Below are 23070 nucleotides of genomic sequence, written 5' to 3' on the forward strand. Positions count from 1 at the left end.
GGAAATCTCCCCTCTCCATCGTTGAATACCCTATGACTCAATTTCGAGCAAGTGAATATTGTAGCGCGTGGCGAGGTGGAATGGCCTGGTCCGGTGGAAGTTTTTCCTCAGCCGGGAGCAGGAGGAATTCAATGACGAGTTTGCGAAGCTGGTATCGGAACAAGAAAAACTGTCTCGGCATCGACACGGGTGAATGAACAATGGAATGAATGATTCGATGAGAGAGACCTAGAGATGCTAAGCCCGGGAATACTTGTACATTACAGCGTCCTCTCCCTGGCGGCGAGCCTTCCAGCCACGACGTCCAGCCAATCCAATATCCTGGGGAACCAGAGCATTTGTTCCTGTCTCCTCCACCACGCCGCACCACGACTACCCAGTGATTCATTTGCCTTATCCTTTTCCCTTTCCCTTCCCTTCCCCTTTTCAGCCGCCAAATCCAGGGCTCTCTCCTCTTCAATGCGTCCCAGCACTGCATATGTCCCTTCGTCCATTTCTACTCCGCCCCGCTCCATTTCCGCTAGCAATCCGTCCACTTCCCTCAAAGAGCTCCGCGTTAGCCAGACCAGTGACATCAACGAGTTGTAGAACTGTGGACTGGCGCCGAGCACGTAGGACGTCGTGCCCAGAGAGCGGATCCGCGGCAGGAGCAGCAGCGGGTGGGGTGAGGAAGGGTAGAGGTTTATGTACAGCCTGAGGGCGAGGAGAAGTGAGGCCGGGTAGGTGTGCTGGAGGATGGCGAGTTGGGTTGTGGAAAGAGTCGAAGCCGGGGTTGTGTGTTGGGTTATCGAAGGCTTGGATTCTATTGTAGAGTCGTCGGCGTGATTGGTGCAAGGGATGGGAGAAGAAACTCGTAGCTGTCTTTCCGCCGCTTCAATCAACTGGCGAGGATCGTCCGACTTTTCTCGCGTAAATGTGAATTTTCGTAACCCACCATATCTCGGCCGCTGCTCTATATACCGGGACGGCTGGCCGGATTGGGGCTTTAGGTCCCTTGCCATCGAGAAGACCTGAGACTCGCAGACCTCCCACATCGCGATATCACCCCTCTCGTCCTTTGAATATGCTGCTTCTTGGAGGGCTTGGGATATGGAGTGCATGCGCTCACGAACGGCATGCTGGATGGATTCCTCGAGTTGGCCAAAGGGACGAGACGGGATAGCGGTTTCGGCGAGTGACTGCTCGAGGATATCCCTTTGTTCTTGTATCTCTGAAATCACGTCTCGACTCCGGGTCAGAGGGCCTGAAGGATCCTTGACTTCCATTGCTTCCATTCCTATATGTTCAGCAGTGCTTGGTGCCTCTGCCTGAACTGGCACGCCGGGGCTTCCACCACGTTCCGGCGTGGCGTTTAAACCCGGCTGACCTATTGACTCTGGATCCTGTTGTTGGGTGGTTTGGAGTATAAACTGCTCTGTTGGACGAAGTATAGGCCGTGTTGTTTTAGCCCGTTCTGTTGATGTTTGAACATCTGGCGGCTCTATCCCGGCTTCCTGATCTGCGACATCGCTATCGGGCTTTTGGGCAAGCAGAGCGCCATCACGCTCTGACTGATGGCCTCGTATAGAAGAAGTGAATATCTTGAGGATATTCTCAATGTCGGTATCGGCAGCATCGGCATAAGGTGACCGGCGCTTTGAACTAGCTGGCTCGGTCTGCTTGGGGGCAAACCGCAAGATTGTCTCAAAGGCTCTACGCTCGCTTGCGGTTATGGTAGAGCTGATGGTTGTCTCGGCGTTCTTAGCGGCGGATCTAGGCGCTATTGGAGACCAAGAGACACTTCGGGCTTTTGCTTTGAGAAATGACTCCTCCTCCTCTGAGGAAAGGGGAGGTTTGCCATCTTCGATTGGGGCGTCTGAATTCTCTTGAGTTGACACAAATCGTGGACGCGAGAGACGAGCTCTCTTTGGCAAGCGCAGGATAGTGCGGGTGTGGTAGAGGAATGGCAATTCAATGCGGGCTGCCATTTCTGGCTATAGAAGCAAGGGGAGAGAGAGGGAGAGATGGATAAGAACAGCGCGAAAGAGGATGAAAAGCCTTATCACGTGAGCAGAGGCAAATAGGCAAGGCGGCACGCCCCTACCCAGTACTAGCCTGTTGAGGATTAGACTTGCTTGGCAAGTTTGTCCCCCTCGGAGCCTGACAAGTGACAAACAAAGCAGCAAGCAGCCAGGCTGAAACTTCTCTCTCCGCCCTTTCTTAACCGCAGCTGCACGCCGCGCCCCACCACGCAACTAGGTCACTAGGACTGCTTGGACTGCTCTGCCCACGTTCATGATCCCTCATTGATAAAGACCATATCTACGCCTCACTGTCACGCCCGCTCGTCTACCTTCTCCTACCACGATTACCAATTCTTACCTCGTTATTACCATCTCGCCGCCAGACTTCGACCTCCACCCCATCTCACATTCCGCCCTGACGCAACACGTTATCGTCGTCCCTCACCCCCACGCACGTCGGCCGAACACGTGGAGAGAGTGCTTTCGTCCCGAGTCTGCGCGGTCCAGGTGCCCGCATGACTTGTGGCACAACTCGCGATCACACTGCATACCAAGTGCTCTGGGATAGCCTGACCACCTCTGCAGTAAACGGGGATCCTGCCACCCTCCTGCCTGTGCTGTCCACGCTCCGTCCTCTTTGCGGCCTACCACATCATGAGTACCGCCCTTCCTCGATTGACTTCAGACCCTTCGGCAACCTGGAATGATCATGATCAGTACGGTACCATGAATCGAGGGCACTCAAAGAGCACCTCTCAACACCCTGCGTCTATGACGCATGGACCGAGCAGACAGCGGAATGGCTTCGGCGCCAACGGTGAAAAGGCTGTGCCAGTACCTGGATCGGCGGCGTTTGGGAATGGCGCAGACAGAAAGAGCAGTATCTCACAGAGCCAGCCGTTATTTGATATGGCGAGAAGCCCTCCCACTGCTTCAGGCAAAAGTGAATTTGATCGTATCCGAAAGAATGCACATATGCTGACATGTCGCAAGATACCAAACACGTCCCGTGTAAATTCTTTCGTCAAGGGGCCTGCCAGGCAGGAAACGCCTGTCCTTTCATGCACTCTCTCGATCCAATGACCCAGCAGGCGCCCTGCAAATATTTCATGAAGGTAGGATTGTCTTGAGTTGCGACTGAGTCGAGATTGACATGTACAGGGGAACTGCAAGTTTGGCGCCAAATGCGCTCTGGCCCACTATCTGCCCGATGGGCGACGAGTCAATCGAGCAGACCTCGATGCTGGCTTTGCCATGGCAAGTCGAAATTTCAATTTTGCAAATCGTTCGGAGCAAGCACCTTTCCCCAGCCAAGATCCAAGTTTGGGGGATCCCATTCCCAATCAGCCTCCTTACGGCCCAGACTACTTCCAAGGTCAAACGTTCCCATTAATGGACGGCGACGAGGCGGACGCATTTCAAGATCGGTACACCCAATATCAACCGCCTTCCGCCCTCGATTCGGGCCTCAACTCGCCCCCGACCTCTCAATTTGGCTCTCCTCCAAATGATTACCAATTCCCCAAGTCGCCTGTCGAAAATCTCCGAACCGCCCTCAATGCGCCTCTACCACAGTCTTTCGATTCGAACAGCGTTTCCCACATAGCGAAATATGGACCTCTCGGCCAATCTGTCCCAGATAAGTTTGGCATGCGATCTCCAGCCTCTTCGTCGCTGTCGAGACAGCTTGGAAGCCCACCAGAGTCAATTGTCAATGTTCGAAATGCCAATCTCGGGTCCAATTTGAGAAACGTCTCGCCTTTGGGTCTTTCGCCGCAAAATGCAGAAGAGTCAATTGGCCAGCGAATTATGCATTCTCAGAGAGCTGTTAAGACGAGGGGACTGTCGGCAAGTGTTCCACGTTCACACCTGCCTTATGAGTGGGAGGAAGGAATGGGGGTGGAGACAGATCTACTTCCTAATAGCTTGCGCGACGAAGTACTTACTCCACAGGAAAAGATGCGCCGCACGTCGAGGGCAGACCAAGAGCACAGTTCCAAGGATCACGTCCACGCCCTGGCAATTCCAAGTGGGACCTCTAGCAAAGTCGGATCCCCACCGGCAGGGAGCCCTTCGAGATTCAGTGCCTTGTGGGCCGAACAGCGAGAGAAAAAAGCTGCTGAAAGCAACGGACCATCCAGCTTTGGCCACGTTGGTTCACCTCTTCGCGGGTCCTGGATGCCGAACGAATCGACCACACCAAGCGTACAGATATCTGGTATATCTCAAGCGATGGCTCGGATGCAGCTCAATCGAGTTGACTCTGGGGAGTCGAATGGATTGAGGGTTCAGTCGAGTGGTCTGAGACATTCGTCGGCGCCAATTGGACGATTTGACCGTGGGATTTCCAGCCCGGGTCTAAGTTCTAAAAAGATCGATGAAGAGGTCGAAGGAGTCTTCTTCCCCATGGACGGCGACGACAAGACACCAACCTGGTCCGGCCAGTCACCTCGACTTGTACCGCTGCGTGACAGAAGCAATGCCGACTTGACGGGAACCAAAAAGGACATCGCCGGTTTCGATGAGAATGGGTTGAAGTCAATATGGGCCTTTCGTTCATGAACGGCTTCCAACGAATGCGACGCATACCGATACACGTTGTCACAAATAATAACGAAGCACGACCGGCGTCCAAAATGTACAGAATGCTCGATACCACTCCGGCTCCTCATTCACGTGACGAAGGCATGAAACCAAAAAAATTTGCATACACATCGCAAGGCGTTTAACAACCGACGAAAGATGAAACGAGATCCAGGGTTTTGAGTGGGGAAGGGGAGAAACCAAGGCGCCAGAGATACAGATACCTCTACTTGTTTTCCGGTCTTTGCGTATATGGAGCGCCATAGATACAATGTCGCCAAAGTTGAATATGAGACTCATTTCCACCAAGTTTGAATGATGTTAGCGTAGGACGAAGTGTACAAAGTATAGGTAAGGCTTCGGCAGGCTTCGGCGCCGTGCAAGGCTGAGGCTGGAATGTGCCCGATTGGGCCGATAGACCTTCCTCCGGTATACAATTATGAGTCTCCTTCGCGGCCCAGCGTTGAACTTTTCTAACCTACCAAACCATGCTCTCGATATCCTTTGATTGTTCTACCTGAAGACTTTGTTGTTCTTCGTCCATCCGAGGCATGTTGAGTAGTAGCTCGCGGTGGCGGCTATGCTCAACATGCATTGGACCTTTGCTGCGCACGGCAGCTAGAAGACGTCATCACCGAGCTCGCTTCCAGAGTTCAAGTACGTGTCATTCCATATTTCGATGCCGCAAGTCCTCTGAAGGCTACAGTGAATTGACTACTCTCTAGCAACGGCACCCTCTGGAAATGGGCCGGAAATATCGCCTATTCTTCTGCAGCGGGCACGGGCAGTTGCCGCTGAGCACCAGCAGCTGGCGGCTGCGAACGCGGAGAACTACGACGTTGCCGTCGCGAAGAGGATTGGGGAGCTGGGTCCCGTATCTGCGGCGTTGAAGGAGTGGGACGATGCACAGAATGTAAATATCCTCGTCAAAGATGGATGTCGCACGATCTACATGTTGACATGAATGTGTACGCGGACAGTCTCTCGAAGAACTCAACACCCTCCTTCACGACCCCTCGTCCGACGCTGAGCTTCGCTCCCTCGCAGAAACCGATATCCAAGCTACCACTGCGTCTTTGCACTCCCTTGCTTCAAAGCTCAAGAGGTCGCTCATCCCGCCCCACCCTTTCGCTTCCATGCCCTGTCTTATCGAAATCCATCCTGGCGCCGGCGGCTCTGAGGCTTCCCTGTTCGCCCAGAGCCTGTTGAACATGTACACCGACTTCTGCACGCGGAAGAGATGGCCCACCGCGCTAGCGAGTTACACGCCGGACGACTCGACCCACGAAGCGGGCCTAACCGACGCGCTGTTGGAAGTCAACCATCCGGGCTCATATGATGTGCTAAGAACAGAGGCCGGGGTCCATCGAGTGCAACGCGTTCCCGCGACGGAGAAGAAAGGCCGAACACACACCAGCGCGGTCTCGGTGCTCGTCCTGCCCAACCTGCCCGACTCGTCCGCCAACGGTGACGGCTTGGACTACGACGACCCGAACTCGGATTACTACATCTCGCCGACAGAGGTGAAATCGGAGACGATGCGCGCGCGGGGCGCCGGGGGCCAACACGTCAACAAGACCGACTCGGCGGTGCGGCTGACGCACCTGCCCACGGGTACCGTCGTGGCGATGCAAGATTCGCGCTCGCAGCACAAGAACCGCGAAAAGGCGTGGACGCTGCTTCGCGCCAAGCTGGCTCAGATGCGGCGCGAGCAGCGCGAGGCCGAGGTTATCAGCATGCGCCGCGCGGCCATGGGCGGCGTCGCCAGGACCGGAAGAGAGGACAAGATCCGCACGTACAACTTCTCCCAAAACAGGGTCACAGACCACCGTTGTGGCGTCGAGAGTAGCGATCTGGACGGCATCCTCGGCGGGGGACAGAGCTTGGAGACCGTCATGGGCAGTGTCAGGGAGTGGATGAACGAGGAAGAAGTCAAGGGCTTAGTGGCCGAGGAAGAGATGAAGCTGAAGAGCAAGGACCGCAACGGCAATGGTACTGGCAACGGGAACGGGAAGAAATGAGACATGTCTGAGTCGGATTACGGCAGCTCGTTGACGCTTTTCTTTTTCATTTTTGCAACAGCATTGCACAATGCCATGCTACATCAAGCAGAAGAGCTAGCTAGACCTTGGAAGTAGAAGTGACCTCTCCATTCTTGCTCTGCTCACTGGCCGTGCTGTGATTCTCCACTCAAAACAGCTCGTTTCAGTCCTTTAGTTCTGTCTGTCATCATTCAGTACCATGCTCATGGGTATCATGACCTTATGTCCGAAGCTCGTCATTTTTCTAGATCTCTGCATTAGACTCAATGTTCTCAGCCAACGTGTTCTCCGTCCCCAACGCTCTCTTCAGTGTTCTTTGCTGCTTCTCGGTTTGAGATCCTCGAGATCTCTTGATGTTGCGCCATTCGAATCCATCCGCGACTGGTGGGCTCTCAACTGCGGATATCGAACAGACTACTCCGTAGGCATTATTGCTCGTTGGTTGATCTGGAATTTGTTGTCGTTTGATTTGGTTCCACCATTCACGCCGACACTCTCGCATGCATGGTTACTTTCGGTCACTGTCCATTCATTTCGCCACCGCGGCGCTCAACACCTGTGTGCGGAAGAATGCACCCTTTGTCTTCTCAATGACCTGCTGGTACACACTCTGAGGGGGATGGTTCATGACCACTGTTCCTGCCTGGTAGTCGATCTTTGCGTCCACTTTTGTGTCGCGGATGAGGTTGACAATCCATTTCTCACCTTCGCTAGGAGAGAGACCCAGGCGGGTGGAGAGGTCCCTAAGTCGCAGAAGTTAGTATTTAAGGGAATGAAAGAGTGAAGTGCATAGGAGATGCCCTCAGACTTACTTGATATCAATTCTCTGGTGGATTTTGCAATAGCTTTCCGAGATATGATGTCTTGCGCTCTCCATGAATGCATCAGTCGAGCTTCCCAAGAAGAAATCCCCTCTCAGTATGGCCTCAGCTTCAGACAACTTCTTCTGTGCGCCTTCAAAGTCAAAGTCAACGTAGAGAGCCTTGACAAACTCTGTCACTGGGTCTTGATATTCGTAGACTTCCTGTTTCACGACTCGGACAAGATCCTTGACCTGTTTCTGGTAGTTGTGTGAGTTGTTCATGCGGGCGCGATTGGTGATGACTGCTGCTGCGAGGTAACGGAGAATCCAGGGACAAACAGTTTGGACAGACGAGATGTATGGCGGGGAGAAGTACATTTCTGTCAGCTTTTCACGAGCAGGCTCGTAGTTGAAGAAAGGGAAGAGGGCGTAATGAACCAGGGCTTCGCGTGCTGTGAGTTGTGCACGGGGATTGTTGAACAGACGCGTCTCGATATGTTCCTTGACCTTTTCAACCTCTTCAAGCGCATTCTCCCATTCCTCACCCAGAATTTCGCAGACCAACTTGCCCCAGGTGGCCTTGACGACTTTGTCATTGTCAGTGGAAAGGACACGGAAACGGTAAAGCAAGTCAGCGGCTTCGGGGTAGAGACCGCACTGGTATCGGAATCTGCCGAAATCATAGAGGTTGTCGACCATCTGCTGTGTGACGCCGTGTTGCTCTTCAAGGAACTTCAGATTGGCGACCTTGTCACTGCGCAGTTGCGAGGTGACTGATTCATCGTTCAGCAGGTTTGTCAGGTGCGCGGATTCCTCTTCGAATTTTGCCAGCTGACTCAACACTTCCTCTCTCTTCTTCACGTAGTCTGGAGGAATGGTATCCGTTTTGTAGATTTCCTTGTAGAGATTGCCCACGTAGTCAATCATGTTGGTGTTTTTGAGAAGCTGGTAGATGGCCTGTTTGAGGTCATCGTAACGTTCTTGCGAGATGTCTTCGGACCCGAGCTTATGTTCAAGTAAAGGAAAGACGAGGTGTCGGTCCATCCGCAGTATGAGCTTATTCAGAAAGGCATACTCGCCGGTAGGATCGTCGACAGGGTCGCTACCGTTGGTAGCCTTGTCGGAAGCCATGGCGTCGCTGAAATCGAATTCGTTCACAACTACACTGAGTTGTTCTTGGAGAATTCTTAAATTCTCCCTTGTGAGGGAGTCGTTGGACGGGGATGGCGGCGGCGATGGGGTGGGAGGGAGATCGAGAGGGAAGATATATCCAGGCAGGTCCTGGTTGTCTTCGTGCTCTGGATGGCCGCTTGGAAGGTCTTCAATCTTCGACCACATTTTGAATATCGGTCGTGCGCCTGAGAAAAACGAATCGGGTTGCGCTGCGCTATACCAAAAAGCGTTAGGCGAATAATCACAGAAAGCGGCGATACCAGGTGATGCCAAGCCGGGCGCTGGTGTCGAAGTAAATCTTCAGCCTTGCACTTCACGTGCACATTACACCCAATGTCCTTCGGTCAATGTCAATGCTCCCAAGGTGCACGTCGGCCGTCTAATTTGCGCTCTCAATAATGACAATGAAAGCCCCTTCAACTCTACTTCTACGGGCTATGTTGCGCCCACAGCAGCCTCTATGCCAGGTCAGATGGAAGTCAGACTGGATGCCCAGGGAAAAGTACGCGAAAATCACAACTCTGGACAAGCTACACCGAAGACAAAAAGCGGCCATTCGAAAAGAAAGTAAGTTCATCCCTGCAGCCGGGACTTTTCTTGGACTTACCTGCACAATCACTGACATGAATCTCAACCAACAGAACAGGACAGCAAAGATCGCGCTGCGAACATGTACCCTGTATCAACTCCTTCAGCAACACCCTCCCCGATGCAGCAACAACAGCGGCATCAGGAGTCGCCTACTCAACAATCTTCCTTTCTCATGAGCCAGATCCAGGATCATAACTTGACGCCCACGCTCTCCCCGCTCCCGTACATGATCATGCGCACCCCGTCGAAAAACCTCCCAATCTACCATAGCGCCAAAGCCGGCGGCTCCAAGCACATCACGACCATCCGCAAGATCAAGGGTGACCTGCGGGAACTAGCGAATGCCGTGCGCACGGCTTTGGGGTTGGAAGAATACATGACCGACGCGCGAGGACGGAGGAAAGCCAATATTGTGATCAATTGGACGATACGGCAAGTGGTTATTCGGGGCTGGAGGGGCCCAGAGATCAAGCGGTGGGCGGAGATGAGTGGGTTTTGAAGTGCTGTCGAAAGAAAAGAAGAAGAGAGAGAGAGAGAGAGAGGGCTGTACATGGCATACGAGCATCAAGCTACCAAAGTTCCGCCTGCGTCTCTCGAATGCAATGGCGAGCTATCTACATATGTTCAAGAAGAGCGCTTTCACGCCCCGGCACACGCCCCGGCACAGGCTGAGAGTAAGCTGGTCGACTGTATTCAAAAGTTACAAGAACAAAAACAAAAACAAGATGGAGATGGAACCTACCTTCTGGGTGAGCTACCTATGAATTCTTATTCCCACCGCAAAAGGATGCAATGCAAAAGAAGAAAAGAGAAGAGATACCTACCTACCTAACTTACTCCCTTCGTTCCCTTAATCAAGACACGGAAACTCTCAGGAGGGGGGAAATTCGCTGGCACAACATGCATACGGATTATTTAGAACACGTAGCAATGTGATTCATGGCTTATTTTCCTTGCTATCACCACGAATGGACCAGCGAAGTGAATACAAACTACATCTGAAGGGACTGAACCATTCCATCGCATTGAGACACCTACTCAAGTCAAACAATCTCTTTATTGGATCAAGTTGAAGACTAAGTAAACACATTTTGTGGTTTCCCCACTCTTTTAAGAGCGGAAAAAGACATCTCTTATGTACCCAACCGTTCAAGCTTCACGTGGAGGTACAAATAGGCCTCAAGTTCAGCCATTGAAAGTTCCTGTCATAGCAAATCTTGCTCTTGTCCGCCAATCCGAATTTCACCAAGCTGGATGAATGCAATAGGCCGTGCTCCTAATCCCGCGGACGTCAGCTCAACCGCGCACATGCAATTCAATGCCTGTCGTACTAATCCTCTAAACCGGCATAAACACAGAGCTGTCGCAGTATGCCCGGGTCAATGTCTTTTTGGATCATGGCTCCCAGAAGACTTTCTTTGCTCGGCATAATGCCCATGGGTACTACCGCCGAGCCACTTTCGTCGGTCCTGCGGGCTTTCTGCACCAAGGTCTTCAAGACAGAGATAGCACGATTCGCGATCGCCCCGTAGCCATTGGCATCTGGCTCAAAAGCGTTATTTCGATTATTTGGTTGGGGATGTCTGGGAGCAGTCTGGGTCGTCCGATCCGCACCCAACAAACTGACCAATCGGAGAAGATTGCCAGCAAAGCCATCATGCGATTCCAGCCATGAGCGCGCCAACGGGTGGTCTGAACCTGGTGCGAGACCTGCCAAAATTTCTGCGGCCAACATTCCTTGCAGGAGGAAAGGTTTGCGTGCCTCGATGAGTGGCCTGGTATGGTTTGAGTTTGCTGGGATTGAAGAAATGGCGAGCCCAAATGCTCTCGTCAATAGTTCGTACGGAGGATTCGAGTGACTGTCGGCTGTGAAGATGGCTTTGTAGTACGTGCGGTTGGGTTCATCGCGCGCCAGGAGCTTGGCGAGACTATCGACAGCAGAAGGCATGTACTTATGTAAAGCGGGTGAGTACGGGACGAAGGAGACCTTGGTCGTGGAACTTGAGGTAGGCGCTGGAGTAGGTGCAAATGCGAGAAGGAAGTGAAGGACACAGAGTGCTTCTTCTTTCCCCGGGAGCTGAAGCAAGGTCGACAAGTTACTAAAATAAATGACCACGTCTTTCATGAAATCCAGAGTGTTTCTGTTGTGTCGCAAAAACATTTCCGTAGTGCCCAGATATCGAATTACAGTGCTGAGCAGCTTGACAACCTCTGGTTGACCCAGGGGGACAAAGTTGGCTTCGTAAAAAGAGAAGTTGCGCAACAGGGTGGTGATACAAATCAAGCGATCCGCTGCTCTTTCCAGATCGTATGCAACTGTTCCAAACTCGGGAACATCTTGTAAGGACTCGTTCTCGATGCGACAGGCCCGGACAAGATCTTCATATGAGGTGAGGAACATTTCGTCGGAGACTTCGGTTGCGTGTTCGCTGAGGAAGGTGACCTGATCCTGAGCACAATCCAGTAGTGTGTCAACGAGGTCGTCGCATTCACTCAATGCCAATGGCAACGAAGACTCCATCGAAAGCGTGACAAGTGTGTCCAATGCGACCCGTGTCTCGGCGTGCATTCCAGATTTGATTGCCATTGTCAGAGCGTGGATGTCAATTACTCCCAACTCTCGTATAGAGGGTGCGAATGGTTTGGATTCAGCGATGTGTTGTCCGATAATGAACATCTCCTCCACGTTGATCGGTCCGTGAAATCTGCTCGGAGGGAGGACATCCGGCTTGAAAGGATCCTCGATCGGTCTCGACAAGGGTTTGTTCAAGTCAGGTTCAGGTTCTGCCATCTTTCCCCCGCCGGTTTGAGGCCGTTTTTGGGGGGGTTGACCCTGGACCTGGCCCTGCATAGCAGCAATCTGTTGGGGATCGAACTGCCTCGATACGCTAGAACGGTGTTGAGGAGTTGCCGAGAGATCTTGCGGTGTTGGAGCATGGGGAGGCTGCATATATCCATTTGCCGTAGGGGGTTGTGGTTGTTGGGCAACTGGTCCATTGGCCGATGCACTTCTCTGGTGAGTAGAGTCTGGAGGTTGATCTCGCGGGGGTGACATCTGGGTTTGACCCTGTATCGCGGCCTGCGCTGCCATCTTTTGTTTCTGCTGCGACAGCTGCCAAGCAGCCTCATAAGGGGCTAGGTTGTTCATCCAGTACGCCTGGAGTTCTTGAGCTGCCTGCATCTGTTGCGGTGGTGGGAAGCCAAACTGGAGCGCAATCGAGGCCCACTGATTCAGCTTTGATATCCTTTGTGATCCCCCACTTTTCACCACGGCGGCGTACAGCCGTAACAAAGGCAGTTGTCGGCCACATATCACCGGTGTTAGATCAACCTGGCGATGGCGAGCGGCCATGAATTGCTGGAGACCCCGGATAAAATCCTCGGGGTTATTAGGTCTGGCAGGGTGAAACGCTGCTGGAGCTCCTTGCGGCATCTGCGGGTTGGAAGCGTGTTGGCCAGGATTGGTTGGCATCCCGTTCATGCCACGAGCTTGAGCTTGCGCCTGGGCCTGGATCTGACGCGTTTGAGCCTGCAGATGCATCTGGTAGTTTCGCTGCTGGGTTGCAGCCGCGTTTGGATGTTGCGCCGCCATATTGATCTGGGGATTCATGCCCATTTGTGGCATGCCATTGCTCATATTCTGACCGAATTGAGGTTGATTAAATCCCGGCGCAAAAACACCATTGGATATGAAGTTTTGGGGGTTATCATGGGGGGTTCCGACGCGACTCGCGTGGTCTGAAGGAGCCGGGGAAGCATGTGGGGGAGCATGTTGGGGAGAAAACGGGCTAGGTGACGCTGTCGCGATGCGTTGATTGGCTTGGGCCGAGGCGAAATGGTTCAGCTGTTGTATGGTTGGAGATGGTGAGGCGTTAGATGTCGTCTGGAGATGTCCAAAAGGTGTGGGAGCATTTGATATCGCCGGGAGGCCGTTGGCCTGGGGGTTATATCCGGGAAAAGGACCTTGTCCAGGCGTCTGTGATCGCGAACCAGGTAAGCCACCAGGTGCCTGCCGCGGCGACGTGACTAGACTGTCTTCTCTTGCTCTCTTGGAAGGTATCACCGGGTTCGTCTGATAGACGGGGTTGTGGAAGGCAGGTGAGGTGGTTCGGGCGGCGCCATTTAGGAAGGCGGGATTTTGGAACTGAGCAGGGTTTATCGTCTGAGGAGGTTGCAGGAAAGACATGCCAGCATCCATTGGGCCTCCAAAGCCAACATGATTGTTTGGATTCGAGGAGGCGTCGGTCAGCCAAGGGTTCATGGCTCGAATGAGGTTCGGTCATCCATTGGCTATGGCAACTAGAGTCATCAGCAGTGGTCCCCAAATGCGCGCAGCCATCACGAGGGTGGACACATCCGCTTCGGCATCAACCTCACCCATCAGAACCGGATATCTCATGATGGATAGGCGCGCCGACGGTTGCGCATTGAAGCAAGAACGGAGGACGGGCGTCTGGTGGGAGAGAGGAGGTGCCTGGACGCGTCACAGGGGAAAGTAAAGATCAACAACGGGGCGTCAAGGGCGAAGTGATACGAGCCTAGTGAAGGGGGCAATGGCAAGCTCAGAGGACATCGAACAAGGCTACTTACCTGACTGGCAATGTTTGAGCGGAATCGTCACAGGCGTAAAGGTATGCGAACCGATCGGAAAGTCGAGATTGGGACGATTTTCCTGAGGGCTGGGGATGGCCGAAAGGGGTTTAGCCACGGCGGGCGTGTGACAACTGAGGACTGGGAACTGGGAACTGCTGAGAGAAGAAGGTTAGCCACGCTTGTGGGCAGGCCAAAGGAACGGGCAACGAGCATCATCGAGAGGGTCCCACTCGGGTCTATTGGGCCGTGCGACACGATCTCAGTCGCATGTTTGATGGGAGATAACAGGCGCTAGTGATGGATCTGTGGGCGGATGGTTTTGGGGGAGGGAATGAAGGCGAGAGGATGGATGATGTGGTGGGCGAGCCATGTGCTGGTGTTCAATTCCGGCTGCTGCGAACCGCCCGGCAGAGGGAAGAACAAGACAAGCCCACTATGTTTTGCGAGGTGCAAGGGGGGAATCGGCAGAGGGGCAAAAAAAAAGGTTTCTGGGGATCAGAAGAAAGTAGGAGAGGCTTACATACCTTGGATGGTGATTAGATGGGAACGATTTGGATTCTTTTCCCAAGGTTGATGATACGTGGTGGTTCGTAGACGCAGGGAACAGAAAAGAGACAATCAGGCAGGGCGGGGTGGGAAATGATCAGTCAGAGGGATGGATGCGACAAGCGACAGCCAGCATCTACGCTGACAACTGGGCGAGGGCGATGGGAACCTGGAATGGGAACTGGAATTGATGAAACACAAAAAGCGCAGTGCCTCGAACCGGGGGAGAAAGTGGTCAACAGCGCAGGCACAGACAGGCACCGTAAAGGTTGGATTCGGGAATTGGGGCAGGTCGAGAAAAAAAACGGGAGCCTAAAGAAAGGTGCTTGGGAGTTGGAAGCCTGGAAGGGGGGGGGTGAGAGTGTAAGCAGCAGGGCGACAGAGCTGAGAGGGAGGCCAAAAGTGGGCGTCCGGTGCCACTCGGCTCTTCTGGGGGGGGCAATGCGCAAGGGGGGGTGAAGGGGGCCTGCTCGCTAACGAGCCCTCTGCGGCTCTTCATTGGCTTGTGGCCTGCGTTCCCAGGTTTGCTCTCTGTTCTTACCCGCTTCCCTTCACTCTGCTCTCACACTGCCATCCGTCCACCTGGTTTGCCGCCACACAACAAATGCCCCAAAAAGCGTGGGAAAGTCGAGTTCCAGTTCTCGCAGAATTGCAATGAAGCTGTGCTAGGTGCCTCTGATGGTGCCGGCGCTGGGTGTGTCTCCTCGCCCGTCACTCGCTCCTGGGGGTCCCGGATTTCGCAGCACAATACCGAGTAATACGGGTTTCAAAATGCCAAACCCAGATTGGGGCCGCACCAAGGTCGTTTTCGGCTTAGACCATGCTCAAGTGCCTCGAGTGTGCGATCACGAACCTAATGATCCCCCATCATGCTGAGCATCGATGGCTCCGCTTCCCATCTCAGCCACGGTCGGAGCAAGAAACATGTCCAGATGCCCTCGTTGCTAGTCGTCGGTGTGTCTCTGCTGGTCAGTACATACAGAGTGTTGCGTAAAAAGATTCGGGGGGATGGCGGTTGGGAAAAAGGAGATGGCCGTCGACAAGAAAAGAGGCAGGATGCCGAACTGAGTAGGGCGGTCAGTCATATCCCCTCTTCACGCCAACAAAGTCCTTTTCGTAGAAATGTCCCAGGATCGACCTGTTGGTACTTGTCTCTGTTGTTCGGATCGTCTCGCTGAGCCATAAGTTAGAGTGGATAGGAGAGAGGTGTCCCCTGGAGCATCACAGACACAGTGTCACAGAGGACAAGGGCCGGTAGAACAGCGAAAAGGAGGGATCTTCACATTCGGGGTTGGGGAGGACATGAAAGAGAAGAAGGAAAAGGAAACAATGCAAAGGGTAGCAGAATGCCAGGGCTTACATAGTCGGATAGTGCCTCATTTCTGCTCAACCAGGTCAACCAGCTCATTGCTCATTGCTCATGCGCAAGCGGCCAGATATTGTCTGATTGGCAGATCCGCATCTCTAGTTCCTCATTGCGGGCAGGCTGAGTCCTTTTCGACACAGACCTTCGAATCGTGTCACACGCCAAAGACAGTCGCAAGCGAACCTGGCGGGTTCTTTCATATTGCCAGAACCAATGCAATCCAGTTCATTTCACCCCCGGTCTAGCATGGTTAGGCACATACCAGGGTACATAGTATCATGCATGCCCGCTGCTGCGTGGCCCTCTATCTCTTAGCTGCATGGGCCGCTCCCTCTTTTCGGCTATGGACCGACGTCTGCAAGAACCAGCACCGCATGATACACTATTCGTACAGTGCGACTGGCCACCAGACCCGGTACATTGCGGAGAGACACCTTTTAATATCTAGCAATCTAGCAGAGTGGCACAGCTCGAGTCTCCCCCAACCCCCTTGAGTACTGGGTACTATGTCCAATTCAACCCTAGAGATCCTTGGGCAGGGTTATCCAGGGGTGGGAGGGAAAAGGAATTAGATCAAACGGCGCGGCATCTTCCTTTTCGCAGCTATTCCTAAACCGAACGGATCCAAAGAGCCGGGTCCGATGCGCTCGGACAGAAAGCCAACACAAGGATGTCGCTCTGCGCATATCAGTTCTACTGGAGCTGGAAGTTTGAATTTCTGCTGATCCCTCATCTCCTGTAATGGATGTAGGCTGGGTCTGCCGTGACGAAGGCTATAAGAAAAGAAGCCCATCACGGCCAAAAAGGTTCTAGAGGGCAATGAGCGCGAGTAAACGTCTTGCCAGCATGCTATCAGCGCCGGACGGCACGACTGCTTACCAGAACACCTGGCCATTCGATGGGAGGACCGTGGAAAAGCCAGCTGATCGAGAAGGGTGGCTCGTGCAATGCTCAGCAGTCATTCGAGACGTCGAAAAAGGTGGGTGGCTTGGTGGACAAAGTCAGGGCAGGTCAAGGGCAAGTCTCGCCGCGGATATTCGATTTATCCGATTCTCCTGTTCACCCTAGCGCCCGAGCCGCTCTAGTCCAATTTTGGGCTAAGGCAGGCTTTCAAGCGGCGCGTCTTGCGGACGCCTTCAAGTTGGAACTTCGACTTGTCGCCGTTCGACAACGCAGTCCTTGCGACCAACAGTTCCATCTTCCTTTTGTTTCCCACTTTATCAACACTTTCGCCGTATCTAGGTGACACTCCAACTTCCTTCCGCACACCCGTGTTTATCAGAAGTCCGACCCTCCGACAGAGAACCACCATGGGCGACGTACTCGTCGACAATCCTGCAAACGTTGTTCCACCTCACAAGAAGCCACCCATTTCAGATTCGATCCCAGACATCGACTCCTTAGAGGGAGCTGGCACCGACGGCAGCGATGAATACTCGACATTGAAGAGGTTGCAAAGACATCTAGAGTACGGATTCTTGCGGTTGTTTGTCCGCATGCCCCAGCTGACCGGGACAGGTATATCAAGCTGCAAGAAGAATATATCAAGGATGAACAGAGGTGGGTGGAAATGGACAATTGACCTAGTTGACAGTAGGACTGATGCCCGTTCTAGATCACTGAAGCGTGAGCTCGTGCGGGCGCAAGAAGAGATCAAGCGAATACAGAGTGTCCCTTTGGTCATTGGCCAGTTCATGGAAGCTATCGATCAAAAGTAGGGATAGATCCCTTTTATTTTTGTTTACAAGGCTGACAGCACTTAGTACCGGGATCGTCCAATCTTCTACCGGCTCTAACTACGTCGTCCGCATCCTCTCGACACTCGACCGCGAAAAGCTCAAGCCGTCTTCCTCGGTCGCCCTTCACCGCCATTCGAATTCTCTTGTCGACATCCTCCCTCCCGAAGCCGATTCTTCCATCGCCATGCTTGGAGCCGACGAGAAGCCAGATGTGACGTACGCGGATGTCGGGGGTCTTGACATGCAAAAGCAGGAGATCCGGGAAGCCGTCGAATTGCCTCTGACACATTTCGATCTCTACAAACAAATCGGCATCGACCCACCACGAGGTGTTCTGCTCTACGGGCCCCCAGGTACTGGAAAGACGATGTTGGTTAAGGCGGTTGCCAACAGCACGACTGCCAGCTTCATTAGGGTGGTCGGCTCCGAATTTGTTCAGAAATACCTGGGTGAAGGACCTCGCATGGTCCGAGATGTGTTTCGAATGGCGCGTGAGAACTCGCCTGCTATCATTTTCATCGACGAGATTGACGCGATTGCGACCAAGCGATTTGACGCCCAGACGGGGGCGGATCGAGAGGTTCAGCGTATCCTTCTCGAACTGCTCAATCAGATGGACGGCTTTGACCAGACGAGCAATGTCAAGGTCATTATGGCCACGAACCGAGCGGACACACTAGACCCCGCCCTGCTCCGACCGGGCCGTCTGGACCGCAAGATCGAGTTTCCATCGCTTCGAGATCGGCGCGAACGGCGGTTGATTTTCACCACGATCGCCAGCAAGATGTCACTATCACCCGAAGTGGACTTGGACTCGTTGATTGTGAGGAACGATCCCTTGTCCGGCGCCATCATTGCGGCCATCATGCAAGAAGCGGGCTTGCGGGCTGTACGCAAGAATCGGTATAACATCATCCAAGCAGATCTGGAGGATGCATATTCGAGCCAAGTCAAGGGAGCACAGGAGGCGGACAAGTTTGATTTCTACAGGTAGAGCAAGGGACGGGATTGGGGGTCACCGGGGGGGGGGGGGGGGGGGTCGTGTGCTGGGTCTAGAGCAAGACCCGATGGGGTCTTTGGACAAGGCTGTATTGCATTGCATGGTGTCTCGGTTCCAGAGGCCAGAGTCTCGCGGCATCAAGGCCACGACCAAAAGGCGCCTGTAGTAATAGAATTCTATGGTGTGCTAAGTATATGGCCAGAATACTCCCTACCTTGTTGAACTGTGTCACCAATGTCTTCTTTGCGTCACTTCGCCGAGATTTTGCTAGGTTTCCCAGCGGTGGCGGGCACCAGCCGGAAAGGCTCTGTTACATTACGAATACAAGTCCATAGTTGTTTGGGTTTTTTTTTTTTTTTTTTTTTTTTTTGGGCGGATTGTTCTTGTAACCGTATCGCTAGATTCTACGGAGAGAGGCGAATCATGCTCAGCTAATTGATCAGCACCAGCTTGCAGTTTGTCTAAGTTGGATGTCTTTGGTGTCCAGGGGAAGCAGAGCGGCAGTGTTGTTCAACGGAGCAGTAATAGTCAGGAGAATGAAACAGGGACAAAGGTTTTGAATTTTTCCTCGAGTAGCCTTCAAAAAAGTGGTAAGTACGCTACCTAGGCAGTTAGTAGCCTCGCTACCATGCAGGTCTGATTCTCTAAGTAGGTAGAAGAAGTAGTGGAAGCCAGTAGAAAGAGGATAGGATGTACGAAGTACTTGTAACACGTCCTGTACTTGTAGGTATGCCTGCATGAGCAATTGGGGGAGTGTGGCGTGCTTGCAGATGCACTTTGTTTTTTCTGAAGGATGATACCGAGTACCCAAGTACCCAGTAGGGAGGTCTTAGTCTCGATCAGGCTTGCAGGTTGCCGTGGTGGGATGGCGTATCGCGCTAGACTAGATACGGGATGGCGCCGTCCGAGTGCCGGGGCATTTTCATCGACGATTGCGTCAGAATGGCGAGTCAAAGAAAAGCGAAGAGTGAAAAGCGGTACCATTCACCGCCAGTAGGAGCAGGAGTTATCTCACCTTGCTCACTCCACCCAGAGAGAGAAGAATCCTTAACGGGGGGGCGAAAGGGGGGACACGGGGTCACCTTTGTGTCTCTACCAAGTAAACAAAGTACTACTCCGTACCAAGTCCCGAGTACCTACTGGTACAGTACTACTAACAAGTACTGACATTCTGCAGCTGCGTGCTGAGGTCATTGATATCTCTTTTTCGCCCGCTCCTAAACTTCCCCATCCTCCTCTCTCTCCTGTACCAGTTTGAGCCTCTGTACAAAAAGCCACCATCCCCTCTCGGTTGTCAATTAAGCGTTACAGAACTGCTTTGGGAGACCTATTCCAGGCTGCCGTTGGCGTTGTTGTAACATCCGGCGGCATTCCCTCCCCCATCGTCGATCACGGGACTTGACTTGGGCTCTTTTCTTAGGTAGGCCTTTCATCGGCTGTACTGGGTACTGGGTACCACCCAGTCAGTCGCGAGACACACGTCATCACCCTTCCGCCTCTCGCCCCCCTCAGAGTCGGCCCTCGATTGCCTTCGTATCGCCTATCTCGCAACAAACCGTTGTTGTTCAGAGTCTCAACTGGAGTTTAACCCCGTGGAGAGGGCTCGCTTCTCAGCACGGTCTGCGAAGGTGTTCTCCCGTACCACTTGCCCGGTAGGCTGCTGGCCACAATTTCCCTCTTTCCCTGAATCTGTCAAATCTGTCCAGGCCCGGAGCCAATTCCCGCCCCGCTACGATCGAGCATTGGGAATGGGCTGGCGGTGGGTCGATATGAGTGGCGAGCACAAGCGGTGCTCTGAATGCTGATGGGCTCGATGGCGGGCGATCGCCATGCTCTGCCGACTTCCCAGCGCACAGCTGACACGTCTCTGATTCGCAGGCTGTTGGTTCAACCCACCCGCGCGCCCACTTCAAAGTTGCACCCTTTGACTCTATTACCTACGGCCCTCCCTTGAAGTCCTTGGGGAGTCTTTGACCCAGGCCCGCCCGGACGAAGGCTAAACCCTGCCCACCCTGCCATCCCTCTCGCCTGCGCTCCCTCGCCTGGCCTGCCCTACCTCCCACCTCCCACAATATATGAGGCGCCAACGCCTTCCCAGCTCTATCGACGTCACTTCTGCAACGGCTGACGTTGTTTCCTCCTCTACGTATTGCTTCATCCCATCCCGACAATATGGCGAGTGCCGCAGTCGCAACTCAACCATCACAACAACACCTTGGGGCTGGCCCAACTTCTCGTACCTCGTCGCCTATGGACAATAAGAAAGCCACAGCGAAGCAAGAAGGTTAGTCCCTCTCGCCGCCCCCTATTTGTAAAAAATTCTTCCACTCTTTCCCGCCCACCATCGTCACACTGCCATCACCCATCATCAATCGCGCATTGAAAACTGTTTCGTGCATCAACACGGCGCTCCCGGGCGCATACTACGGATCAATGCTAACAACCTTGACGCATCATTAGCATCACAAACTTCCCCGTTGCAGGCTAAATCATCACTTCCAGGTACGCGTCGGCACGCGCCTACCAATCTGCGCAAGACCAAAAAAAAAAAAAAAGAAAAAGAAAAAGAAAAAGAATCATCACTAATGCGACATGTAGAACCACAATCCACCTCGCTGGTCGAAGATCCCAAGCCCGTCGTTCAAGCATCAGAACCCCTTGCGCCGCCGCCGCGACCTGCGCCCACCACTCAAGCAGACACCCCCGACTACTTCTCGTCCTTGCACAACAACGGAAGCAGCATCGGCCAAGAATTCAATCCTTTTGAACAATCATTCGGAGCACCCTCGACAGAGACCCCCGGCAAAAACTTGCTACCTCCTGTCGCGGCTCTCACATCCCCAGCCATCCCAGGCACCAGCTCAACCGGTGGCTACAACTGGCAAAGCTCTCTTCGGTCAGGGCCGCTGAGCCCTGCAATGTTGGCTGGTCCGCAACAAGGTGATTACTTTGACAGTATCGGCCGTGGCTTCCCAACGCCCAACGAGTCGTCCCTCCGGACTGGTCTGACTCCAGGCGGTGGCGGGTCTATGTTTCCCGTCCCCAGCCCCAATTCACAAGCGCTCTTTAATTCGTTGCAAAGTGGCGGCGCAACGCCTGGCACTCTTGATTTCCATCGCACAGCCATCAACGCTGCGGCGAGAAACAAGAACCAATTTGCCAACACTTCCAACCCACAGGAGACTACCACCACCACCACCACCACCACCACCACCACCACCAACAACATGGATTCGGTCCACGACGCCACCGACGCTGCCAATGGCCTGTTCATGCTAGCGAAAGGAGGCCAAGCTAGCAATCAGTTCGCCGTGCCCAACCCGGCGCCTGTTCCGACTGTTGGTCAAGATCAAAAGCGGAATAGCTCTGACGCCGGTGAAAGCCCTGAGAGCCCCCAGGATCCCAAGCCAACCACGCGGAGTGGCCGTGGTAAGAAGGCTGCCAAAGCCGAGCCAGCCAGCAACCGGAGAAAGTCAGAAGCCAGTGCCAAAGGAAGCAATAAACGTGCCAAGGGCAATTCGGGAGCTCCCAACGTGGATCCTGCCCTTGACCCTCGCGGCGACGACGACGACGACGACGATGATGAAGACAGCGATGAAGCCGAAGAGCAAGAAAAGACCACGACAACAACCAACAGCGGTAACAACAAAAAGATGACGGATGAAGAGAAGCGGAGGAATTTCCTTGAACGCAATCGGCAAGTCCCCATCAAGCCCTCGAGTGCTGTCGCACGCGGACTAACCAGTGTAGTGTTGCCGCACTGAAGTGTCGCCAAAGAAAGAAACAGTGGCTCGCTAACCTGCAGGCCAAGGTGGAAATGTACTCTGCCGAAAATGACAGCCTCAACACACAGGTTGCTCAGCTGCACGACGAGATTCGGAACCTCCGCACTCTACTTATGGGCCATAAAGATTGCCCCGTCGGTCACGCCCAAGGTATCGGGCAGTTCTTGAGCGGTATGCAAGACCCCAACGCATTCAACAATCAACATGTCAATCCGTACGGTATGGGCTTGCCGAATGGCGCTCCTCTACAACCTGGCATGCAGAGAACGTGAGCGCAGTGGAACATGGGTGCATTTTAAGGCGCGGAGCAGCAAATTATGTTATTTGCAAGACTAATATTACTCGTCATGAACATTCAACCATATTTATCCCCCGGGGGACTTGACAGAGTGTGAGAAAGAGGCGTCATCGATTTCTGGCGCACGGAAGGTCTGGCCATTATGCAACAGGTCAGGGTTTCGCATGATTTTTGTAGCATCTCCTCAATGATGCGCTCTTTACTTGTTTTTATCTTGTACATAAACATTCGGCAGAACGGGGTAGGGGGTGGGGGGGGGGGGGTTTTGTACAGCACCAGGCAAAAGAATAGCAACGGCGGTCTCTGAAAAATTCTGGTGCGGTCCAAAGAATGCAGTTTCTTGGTCCTTTGGCTCATTGCTCATGCGTTATGCGTCAAGAGACACATGTGGCTACGTGGGGTGAAGGGGGGGACAAATGGACATGATGAACGCGGCCATGGCGCGACGATGTGGCGAGAAAGAGAGAGGAGGGAGAGAGAGAGAGAGAGAGAGAGAGAGAGAGTTGTCAAATGGTTTCCTGTGCAAGTTTCTCTTTTCTTCAGCCAAGT

General features: G+C 53.4%; 9 protein-coding genes across 9 annotated transcripts; 6 read left to right on the forward strand and 3 right to left on the reverse strand.

The window, feature by feature from the left end:
• Positions 1–260: 260 nt before the first annotated feature.
• On the reverse strand, positions 261–1967 carry A1O5_03522 (uncharacterized protein; the record flags this gene model as incomplete). Its single annotated transcript, XM_007744133.1, has 1 exon — positions 261–1967. The coding sequence occupies one exon, from the start codon at positions 1965–1967 to the stop codon at positions 261–263; it is 1707 nt and encodes a 568-aa protein (XP_007742323.1).
• A 1019-nt stretch (positions 1968–2986) lies between these two features.
• Positions 2987–4565, forward strand: A1O5_03523 (uncharacterized protein; the record flags this gene model as incomplete). Its single annotated transcript, XM_007744134.1, has 2 exons — positions 2987–3118; positions 3165–4565. The coding sequence occupies 2 exons, from the start codon at positions 2987–2989 to the stop codon at positions 4563–4565; spliced, it is 1533 nt and encodes a 510-aa protein (XP_007742324.1).
• Positions 4566–5137: 572 nt separating this feature from the next.
• On the forward strand, positions 5138–6607 carry A1O5_03524 (uncharacterized protein; the record flags this gene model as incomplete). The annotated part of the gene is made up of 3 exons (XM_007744135.1): positions 5138–5243; positions 5312–5499; positions 5567–6607. 3 exons carry the CDS (start codon positions 5138–5140, stop codon positions 6605–6607), a joined length of 1335 nt encoding a protein of 444 aa, XP_007742325.1.
• A 550-nt stretch (positions 6608–7157) lies between these two features.
• A1O5_03525 (translation initiation factor 3 subunit E) lies at positions 7158–8768 on the reverse strand (the record flags this gene model as incomplete). Its single annotated transcript, XM_007744136.1, has 2 exons — positions 7158–7371; positions 7441–8768. The coding sequence occupies 2 exons, from the start codon at positions 8766–8768 to the stop codon at positions 7158–7160; spliced, it is 1542 nt and encodes a 513-aa protein (XP_007742326.1).
• Positions 8769–9007: 239 nt separating this feature from the next.
• Positions 9008–9693, forward strand: A1O5_03526 (uncharacterized protein; the record flags this gene model as incomplete). Its single annotated transcript, XM_007744137.1, has 2 exons — positions 9008–9170; positions 9245–9693. 2 exons carry the CDS (start codon positions 9008–9010, stop codon positions 9691–9693), a joined length of 612 nt encoding a protein of 203 aa, XP_007742327.1.
• Positions 9694–10524: 831 nt separating this feature from the next.
• On the reverse strand, positions 10525–13455 carry A1O5_03527 (uncharacterized protein; the record flags this gene model as incomplete). The annotated part of the gene is made up of 1 exon (XM_007744138.1): positions 10525–13455. The coding sequence occupies one exon, from the start codon at positions 13453–13455 to the stop codon at positions 10525–10527; it is 2931 nt and encodes a 976-aa protein (XP_007742328.1).
• A 3554-nt stretch (positions 13456–17009) lies between these two features.
• Positions 17010–18432, forward strand: A1O5_03528 (26S protease regulatory subunit 6B; the record flags this gene model as incomplete). Its single annotated transcript, XM_007744139.1, has 4 exons — positions 17010–17167; positions 17218–17259; positions 17315–17413; positions 17463–18432. 4 exons carry the CDS (start codon positions 17010–17012, stop codon positions 18430–18432), a joined length of 1269 nt encoding a protein of 422 aa, XP_007742329.1.
• A 2178-nt stretch (positions 18433–20610) lies between these two features.
• A1O5_03529 (uncharacterized protein) lies at positions 20611–22202 on the forward strand (the record flags this gene model as incomplete). The annotated part of the gene is made up of 3 exons (XM_007744140.1): positions 20611–20722; positions 20899–20940; positions 21037–22202. 3 exons carry the CDS (start codon positions 20611–20613, stop codon positions 22200–22202), a joined length of 1320 nt encoding a protein of 439 aa, XP_007742330.1.
• A 53-nt stretch (positions 22203–22255) lies between these two features.
• On the forward strand, positions 22256–22495 carry A1O5_03530 (uncharacterized protein; the record flags this gene model as incomplete). The annotated part of the gene is made up of 1 exon (XM_007744141.1): positions 22256–22495. One exon carries the CDS (start codon positions 22256–22258, stop codon positions 22493–22495), a length of 240 nt encoding a protein of 79 aa, XP_007742331.1.
• Between the last annotated feature and the right edge of the window lie 575 nt (positions 22496–23070).

Source organism: Cladophialophora psammophila, assembly GCF_000585535.1.
Source record: "Cladophialophora psammophila CBS 110553 chromosome Unknown aczJe-supercont1.4, whole genome shotgun sequence".
In the NCBI taxonomy this organism is placed as follows: domain Eukaryota; kingdom Fungi; phylum Ascomycota; class Eurotiomycetes; order Chaetothyriales; family Herpotrichiellaceae; genus Cladophialophora; species Cladophialophora psammophila.